Here is a 9,781-nt window from a genome sequence, read left to right on the forward strand (position 1 = left end):
AAGTAACCTACCCAACCATGGTGACAAAATACTGTGAAGAATATCACTGGGTATGGTGCCATCACCAGGAGACCCATTCACACAGTATAGTATGACCTACAGTAGTAATCATAATTTGGTGGGTGCTTATATTTGTCCTATTTCACACATACAAGTGTATATTATATGCATGTGTGAATAGGAAATGTGTTTTTCATATCACAACTCTCCCTGAGACACCCTCGGAGAGTGGGGCCAGCCATCGTCTATGGCGACCCTGGAGCAATTTAGGGTTAAGATTTTTCACCTTGTCCGCTCTGGGAGTTGAACTAGCGACCTTTCGGTTAGTGGCCCAATGCGCTAACCACTAGGCTACCTGCCACCGAGTATCATATGACCTACAGTAGCAGGAGAGAAGTCTCAGAGCAAAGATCTCCTAGAATTCAACCCTTTGCCTCCCCCAGGCAAGTATTATGCATGTATTAAGCTAATTCCATATGGTTTTACTAATTGATCTCTGAATATGTAAACCCACCACTGGGAAAGGTTGAAAACAGCACTATGAAATGATGTTCAATAAGGCCATATTGATCCAAATAGTTAAGTGTTTAGATATTATTATCCAAATATCTAAATGTGTATCAAAATAAGAGTACATATTATGTTGATATAAAAATACTTATATCAGTATGAATACAATTCGTTTTCATGTTCCTACAGTATGTTTTCCACATCTACAGTACTGCATAGTGTGCTACAATAAAGGTGGTCCAACTATTTACACAAAGGGTGAAAAGGTGTCACACGCGCCTCGCGCACAAGACGCGTACAGCACAGGTATTTTGCCGGCGGTCCCTGCTCGATCCTGCTGCTGCTGTTGTTGGTCTCAACTATTTGTGGACTTTTTAATATGTTCATCAGAACTGTAACTCGCCTTTGATTTGCTGTCGGGGTAGACTAGCCACTGTAATTCATGTAGTTAGATCTTAAGTAATAGGGTTCAAATACCACCTAATATCTCCAGACTATTAAACGTTGACCAGCGGACTGACGGAGTTCTTCACTGCAGCAACACTCCGCAACTGACCACACGTCATCCTGACCGTTTTATCACATTTAATTTCCCCCTTGCCTTTGTCATTTATGACCATTTAACAATTTTGCCCTCATCGGGAAAATTTAGCAAACTTTGACGCTCCTCGGATCTTTTTTTATTTCTTCGGGATCCTTGTGAAAGTCCCGTTACGCGCTGGATATGTGGTGGATGTTGTTTCCCCGATGGATCTGGTTTCTCTTCGGACAGTGCTACATCTTGCTCCTGGTAATAGACAGCTGTGTGAAGGTGAAAGCGATGCCAATGTCCATGCCCAACAAAGTGGTGTACTCTCACGCGGGCATGTGCCCCAACGAGATGAACCCCAACCTGTGGGTGGACGCCATGAGCACCTGCATGCGCGAGTGCGAGTTTGACCGGGTGAGTTTGTGGGACCAGTTTTCCTCGCGGGCTGGAGACAAATAGGGGACACTTTATTCTGTAAAAAGTTTCTCTACATAAAGTTTCTGCAATTTTATTCATGGATGAAAAGTGGAACATGCGCACTGTTTTTGGTCATTAAATTCCATGGTGACCACATTGCCTCTGTTGTTTATTTATGCATTTCTCTTTGAATTAGATTGAATATCTCCTTCAGTCAGATATTTTGTTCATAGACTACAGTTATTGGAAATAGCAGACACTGGTGTATATGCCCACAATATTACATTTGTTGTCATTTAGCAGACACTCTTATCCAGAGTGACTTACAGGAGCAATTACAGTTAAGTGCCTTGCTAAAGGGCACATCAACAGATTTCTCACCTAGTCAACTCAGTAATTCAAAACTGCAACCTTTCAGTTACTGACCCAACACTCTTAACCGATAGGCTACTTGCCACCCATGACTATTGACTCTAATAACTGTTATTACTCTGCATTATGAGATATTGAGAAGTAAGCAAGTGAAAATGATAGGCAACAATACCAAACTCACATTGCATAGTATTGTTTCATTACATTATAAAATGCATCACTCTCATGTTCCTTAACATCCTATATGTTCCCTGAGTGCACAATGAACTGAAACATGCTGATCCTAACATAACACCTCCCATGTATCCCCTATCACTCCCAAGGACTGTGAAACCTTTGAGAAATGCTGCAACAACGTGTGTGGGAACAAGAGCTGTGTGGCGGCACGCTACATGGACATTAAGGGCAAGAAGGGGCCGGTTGGCATGCCAACCGGGGTCACATGTGACAAGTTAATGTGTACGCAGCAGGGCTCCGAGTGTGACATCTGGGAGGGCCAGCCCGTGTGTAAGTGCCGGGACCGCTGTGAGAGAGAGCCCCACTTCACATGCGCCTCAGACGGTATGACCTACTACAACAAGTGTTACATGGACGCAGAGGCCTGCTCCAAGGGCATCTCTATCTCTGTGGTCACCTGCAGGTAAACAGGAAACATCTATGTATAGACTTCCATATGAATCACATGTTAATAGAAAAGTTATGAAATGTTTACTATTTTGTTCTACTATGACTGCTTTGTTATGTTGATATCCATCTCTATGGTCACCTGCAAATAACTGGAACTGAAAAGGAATAGATGGGATTATGAATTATAACTGTAAACATAATAATCCTATATTTATGTATTTGTATGATATTTATGTATAGACCTGCTACAAGGTACATACATACGTTATTCCTCTGTAGTTACACGGGAGCAATGCTCCCGCAATCTAGCGTTGCACTTAGCTTTTGTTTTATGCATTTTTGTTTCTTATACCAACCTTGTTTTTGCCTTTGTCTATCACACACCCACGTTACTGTGGTAACTGATCTATTCTTCTCTATCTGACATCACCTCTGCAGGTACCACCTCACCTGGCCAAACACCAGCCCGTTGCCCATGGAGACCACCCTGCGGCCAACCACTGCCCTCCTGGAGACCACCCCCCCAGCCGACATCCACCCTCCAATGATGCTCAGCAGCCCCACCCAGCAGGCTGTGTTCGTGGGCGAGACGGCCAGCTTTCTGTGTGAAGTGTCGGGCAAGCCCAGTCCGGAGGTGACCTGGGAGAAGCAGCTGGAGGGCAAGGAGAACACGGTGATGAGGCCCAATCACGTGCAGGGGAACGTAGTGGTCACCAACATCGGCCAGCTGGTCATCTACAATGCCCAGCAACAGGACGCCGGCATCTACACCTGCACGGCCAAGAACCTGGGGGGGGTGGTGGCCTCCCACTACCCCCTGACGGTGATCCAGAGAGACACGGGCCGGAAGGAGGGCGAGGTAGGAAATGCCACCAACCCGTTCCCCTTCCCTGCCGAGGAGTGCCTGAAGGGGCCGGACAGTGACGACTGTGGGGAGGAGAGCATGAGCTGGTACTACGAAGCCAAGAGGAACAATTGCTTCACCTTCACCTACAGCCAGTGCAACAAGAACCGCAACCACTTTGACAGCTACGAGACGTGCATGTTGTCGTGCGGGGCAGAGCTGTCGGCTCCCTGCTCCCTTCCCAGCCTGCAGGGACCCTGTAAGGCCTATGAGCCCCGCTGGGCCTACAGCAACACCCTCAAACAGTGCCAGTCCTTCATCTGGGGTGGCTGCGGAGGCAATGAAAACAACTTTGAATCCAAAGAGGCCTGTGAGGAGATGTGTCCCTTTCCGAAGAACCACAACTGTAAGATGTGTAAACCGCGGGGCAAGATGGTGACCAGCTTCTGCAAGAGCGACTTCATCATCCTGGGGCGCGTGACGGAGTTACCCGAAGAACAGGACTCGGGCCACGCCCTGATCACCGTGGAGGAGATCCTAAAGGATGAGAAGATGGGCCTCAAGTTCTTCGGCCAGGAACCTTTGGAGGTGACCTTGATGAACATGGACTGGAATTGCCCGTGCCCCAACATCACCATGGCCAACGGGCAGCTCATCATCATGGGCGACGTCCACAATGGCATGGCCGTGCTGCAGCCCGACAGCTTCGTGGGGAGCTCCACAGCACGCAGGGTCAGGAAGCTCCGAGAGGTCATTCAGAAGAAGACCTGTGACTTTCTCAAAGAGTTCCCAACGAACCAGTAGTTACTCTCTGAGAGACCCCCACTATCCTGTACAATAGCATTCTACAGTTTATCAAGAAAAGCAAACAGACTTTCTCAAAGTGTTCTAGCATCCAGTAGTAGCTATTGTCTGATATTTCCCCACTATCCAGTAGGGAAGATATCTAGAAGAGTAGACTGGGACTTTCTCAAAGTTTCTTACCATTTAGTAGCCGGATGATGGCTTTTGTTGATTATTGCTTTCTCCTTCTCCACAAGGCAGGGACTGAACCATACACTGATCCGACAAGCTGTTTCCCTACCCGTGACTTTCTCTTTAGTTTCCACAGAAGTCACATTTTGTAGGCATTTTGTCAATTTTTCCACTGGCTATCTCCTTCACTCTGATGTTCCTCATATACAGTAGATATCTAGAAGATCCATGACTTTCTCAGATGACGGCTGCTGTTTGCTGATTCCACAGATTCTTTCTCTCTCTCTCCTTCCATGATTTTCTCAGATGACGGCTGCTGTTCGCTGATTCCACAGATTCTCTCTCTCTGTCCTTTACTCTGAAGTTTGGACGTTAAGTGTTGGGGCTCCTAGGTACTATGTAAATGGCTGAAGATATTTTTAAAACAACAAACAGATATATACTTATACTTTATGTGGATTCACTTTCTGAAAGGAGAGCTAATTGTCCATATGTAGTACTGTAGTGGGGACTTATATCAAGCGCTTACCTTGGGAAATGTTATAAGGCTTTGTAAAATATTTTAGTTGAACTAAAAAGGCTCTTTGAATAATATTTTAAATTCAAATTTATTATTTCGGTATGAATGTACTAATGCCTGTCAGATAGCTAAACTCTGTGCCTTGGTTAATATGAATGGTATATTATGTTGACTTAAAGTATCTATGGTATCCTGAAAGAGACGTTTTGTAATATATATTCTGAGCACTTGAGCTCACGATTATGTAATGTAAAGCTAGTGGAATCAAACAACCCCTTTGATTTCATAGAAACTTTGTAGTTCATGATTGCTTATACAGTATATGAACTTCTGTTCTTAACATCATATTTATATTTGATCCTCTCTTTTTAGAGATACGTCCAATTCAATAATGGACAAACTTATTTTATGTTATTTTGTAAATCCAAATGATAAGGATGTTCATAACATAATGGTAAATAAATAAAAATGACACTTTTAAAGAACATCCACTTCTTATCTCTGTATTGCCCTATGCTTCTATTCCTGTAAAATGACTGAAAGCACAGCAGGTGGTGTGTCTCTGTCTGTCTGTCTGTCAGTCAGTCAGTCAGTCAGCTTGTCTGTCTGTCTGTCAGTCTGTGTCTCTGTTTGTCTGTCTGTCTGTCTGTCTGTCTGTCTGTCTGTCTGTCTGTCTGTCTGTCTGTCTGTCTGTCTGTCTGTCTGTCTGTCTGTCTGTCTGTGTCTGTCTGTCTGTCTGTCTGTCTGTCTGTCTGTCTGTCTGTCTGTCTGTCTGTCTGTCTGTCTGTCTGTCTGTCTGTCTGTCTGTCTGTCTGTCTGTCTGTCTGTCTGTCTGTCTGTCTGTCTGTCTGTCTGTGTCTCTGTCTGTGTCTGTGTCTGTCTGTCTGTCTGTCTGTCTGTCTGTCTGTCTGTCTGTCTGTCTGTCTGTCTGTCTGTCTGTCTGTCTGTCTGTCTGTCTGTCTGAGTGTCTGTCTGTCTGTCTGTCTGTCTGTGTCTGTCTGTCTGTCTGTCTGTCTGTCTGTCTGTGTCTGTGTCTGTGTCTGTGTCTGTGTCTGTGTCTCTGTCTGTCTGTCTGTCTGTGTCTCTGTCTGTGTCTCTGTCTGTCTGTCTGTCTGTCTGTCTGTCTGTCTGTCTGTCTGTCTGTCTGTCTGTCTGTCTGTCTGTCTGTCTGTCTGTCTGTCTGTCTGTCTGTCTGTCTGAGTGTATTTGTATGTTCACATGCAAGCATACTTGTGTAATTGTGCATGTGTGCGTGTCGTTTTATGGTTTATACCAGCCCCCTATCTTCCTCCACCCCCTCTCCTCATCCCCCCTTCACGTGGAGGTCCAAGTCTGGCATTAAATCTGGAGCAGGTCACATTCCAGCCCAGCTGCGGAGAGCTGCTGAGCCCAGAGGGACGGAGAGGAGAGCAGCCTGGCCGACCCTGTGTTGTGTCTGGGTCTGGCTGGGCACTCCATCCTCCACCCACCATCCACCACCCACTGGCCCTCAGATCTTTCTTGTGTGAGGGGCTGATGGAAGGGGGAGAAGAGGGGGAGGAGAGGATGTAGGCCATCTCTCTCTCTCACCCTTGGCTGGACACATCTGTGTAAAGGGGCTATGCGGAGGTGGGGAGAGGGGGAGGTAAGGGGTTAGATGAAGGGGCGGTGACGGGAAGCGAAGGGGAGTTGGGATGGAGTGATGCATGCTCTCGCTCTCTCTCTCTCTCTCTCTCTCTCTCTCTCTCTCTCTCCTCTCTCTCTCTCTCTCTCTCTCTCTCTCTCTCTCTCTCTCTCTCTCTCTCTCTCTCTCTCTCTCTCTCTCTCTCTCTCTCTCTCTCCATCAGATGGGCACCCTGCAGTCTGTCTCTCTCATCTCAGCGCTCTCTCTCCAGCCACGCTCTGACCCGACGCGGGGGGGAGGTGGCAGGCCCAGAGACTGGGCTGTGTTTAAGGCAGAATTTGAACTTTTGACTTGGCTGGCTGGCTGTGCTTAAGCCAGGGCTGGAAGCTGGGGGCTGGGACTGGGGTAAAGGGAAAGGGCTAGAGCTAGGATGTAGGGCTGGGGGCTTAGGTTGGGGTAAAAGGCTGAAGTTGGGGGCTGGAGCTGGGGTTGGGGCTGGGGTAGGTATTAGTCTGGGGTTGGGGCTGGGGTAGTTATTAGTCTGGGGTTGGGGCTGGAGTTGGGGTTGTGACTGGGGTAGGTAGTAGTCTGGGATTGTGGGCTGGTGTTGGGGTTAGGGTTGGTGCTGGGGTAGGTAGTAGGTGTTAGGGTTGGGTTAGGTAGTAGTCTGGGGTTAGGGGCTGGAGTTGGGGTTGTGGCTGGGGGCTGGGGGCTGGAGTTGGGGTTAGGGTTGGGGGCTGGAGTTGGGGTTAGGTTTGGGGCTGGGGTAGGTAATAGTCTTGGGTTGGGGGCTGGACTTGGTGTTAGGGTTGGGACTGGGAGGTAGGTAGTAGTCGGGTTGGGGCTTGGCCTTGATCTGGGCCTGACACTGTGACTGGGACTAGATCAGAAAGAGGGACAGGGAAATAAAGGATAAAGAGTCAACATGGTTTTCCCAGGGTGGGCCCCTCACCCGTCTGCCCCCTCGGGCCCACACACAGTGCAGGGCCGACCCCTGACCCCCTAAGCTGCTAATGAAAAAGAGGCCAGGAGGAAAGACCACTTTCATTAAGGGCTGTTGACAAGTGTTAAGTATGGAACTAGTCAGGAACTAGACATAGATGTCAGGCTCAAGTTCACTTTGAACCCACAGACCAAACAGACCATAATAACACAAGCTCTGCTTAGAAGCACACACATCTATTGGTAGATATGGAAACAAAAAACAAAACAAAAACAGTCTGAGTGATCATGGCAACTTTGAAAACATATTTCTGGCAAAATATTATTTTGAAGATGGATGCATTCTAACTAGGCTAGTCTTATATGCTCTGATGAGAACATCTCTACTTTCAGCCTGAAAATGCTTTACACATTCCTTTACTCATTCCTTAATATACAGATCATATTTATTGTGTTTGGGAATAGGCTACAGTTTTAAAAACATAAACACTGTAATGCAGTTGTCTTCTCTCCTTTACTCTAGGTAGAAACACTGACCTCTGTTGATGACTTAGAGGAGTTACATGTCAGGGCCACAACACAGAACTGCTACAGGTGTTACAATGTGGTTCGCTCATCTTTTACGAATCACATCCATCCTGGATCATCTGATGATTCTTAAACTGACTGATGCGTACATAATGAGTGTAGGAATATTTACATCCCATGACTCATGCTATCAAAGGATATTCAAATATATCCTTCTGTCATAATTGCTCAGCCAGAAGGGATGGTGAGGTATCATGCAATGATGTCAAAGCAATGATATGAAGCAATGGATCTCTGAAATCCTGGCAACATCATAATAATGACGGTGATAGCAGAAAACCTAACTCAAGATGTCAAATCTGCTCTGGATCCCCCTAGCAGACTCCAGCCTAATGTAATAGTGTTTAGCTCATCAGATCTGCTCTGGATCCCCCTAGCAGACTCCAGCCTAATGTAATAGTGTTTAGCTCATCAGGTTTGGATGTTCCCTTTGGTGCCATTGCAGTTGGTCCATAACACACACGCATACACACACACACCGTTCCATTTGTTGAAAAGTGTTGATGTCATCCGTCGAAGGTGAGAGGAGTTCTGTTGCCAGGCAGTTCTGAGTCTGAGACCTTGAGAGAGAGAGAGCGGGGAAGAGAGAGGGGTAGAGGGAGAGACAGAGGGTGAGAGGGGGTAAGATATAGAATGAGAGAGGGAGAGAGAGAAAGAGAGAGAGAGATGGAGGAGCAAGAGACGGAACCAGAGAGGGAGAGAGAGAAAGAGGGAGCGGGAGGGAGAGAGAGGGGGGAGGGGGGAGAGAGAGGGAGAGAGAGAGCGTGACCCACTTCCGATGCAGGTGTTTGATCTTGGCTGACGCTGAGCACACAGCAGGAATGACTATCAACACATGTAGCTAGCTGAGACGGCCTCCAAAACAGACCAGCACTCCACAACACTGAGATCAGACATCTCTATCTCTCTCACTCTCTCTTTATTGATAGAAATACCTCTAGATAGCTAGTCGGACTTGTTCTTTGGGTTTGGTGCTTCTTTCTATATAAAATATTGGCTTGCATTGTGATACGGACATTGTGAGCTGTGCTACAGTCAAGCCAACTGGTAATGAGTTCTCTTGTCCACTTGATGGCAGTATAATATTATCTATCCATAGGCTACTAAATACTGTTCTCTCACACAGGACCAACACTCAAAACAGCTGCGCCATATTTACTGAACATCCTGTTCTCCTCAGATATTTCCTATATTATCGCAACATACAATATGCAAGCAGTCTATCTACCGGTATGTTATTTATTTATGTGTCCTGAACTATGCTTAGGAATACTGTCCTGTACACGATTGTTCTCTTACTTATTTATTGTTTATGTGCTGCTAGCCTAACGTAGCCTGAAACTAGATCCCCTACATACTGGTCTTGACGAGAAGAAAGAAAACTGTTGGGGGAGGTTGTCTTCTGCAATGTTCAACCAATCCAGTAAATGTGGAGGAAGAGTTAAGATGGAGTGTCGCCTTGTTAACTTCCAACAGCGGAAGTCGAGTCACAGGCTCTCTTTCCATTTCCCCTGAAAACCGGAACATCCAGATGTTGAGGACTCGGATGCAACGGACAAATATTGATTGGCGCTTTACATATTTAATCATGTTTGAATCACAGGCAGACATTTTCTATCTTTGACATTGTAAGAAGTCCTTGTAAAGATCAAGCATTTTGGACCTTTTGATATAGCATGAATTATAGCAACAGCTATTGCAGAAAGCTCCACTCACATCAATACCAAAAAGCATCCTTTCTCCTTCTGCCCTTCCGTTCCCTTCCTGTCCTCTCCTTTCCTAATCTAGATAAGGCAGCATTGTCCAATCAGGTCCTTTGTTTCTGTCCAAACAGGAAGTATTGTTGTCTCTGAT

General features: G+C 46.3%; 1 protein-coding gene across 1 annotated transcript; it reads left to right on the top strand.

Moving 5' to 3' along the window:
* Window positions 1-1,234: 1,234 nt before the first annotated feature.
* On the top strand, window positions 1,235-4,103 carry wfikkn2a (info WAP, follistatin/kazal, immunoglobulin, kunitz and netrin domain containing 2a; the record flags this gene model as incomplete). Its single annotated transcript, XM_084189808.1, has 3 exons — window positions 1,235-1,453; window positions 2,152-2,468; window positions 2,894-4,103. The coding sequence occupies 3 exons, from the start codon at window positions 1,235-1,237 to the stop codon at window positions 4,101-4,103; spliced, it is 1,746 nt and encodes a 581-aa protein (XP_084045934.1).
* Window positions 4,104-9,781: the final 5,678 nt, after the last annotated feature.

Source organism: Coregonus lavaretus (genome assembly GCF_964263955.1).
Source record: "Coregonus lavaretus genome assembly, contig: HAP1_SCAFFOLD_3557, whole genome shotgun sequence".
Taxonomy (NCBI): domain Eukaryota; kingdom Metazoa; phylum Chordata; class Actinopteri; order Salmoniformes; family Salmonidae; genus Coregonus; species Coregonus lavaretus.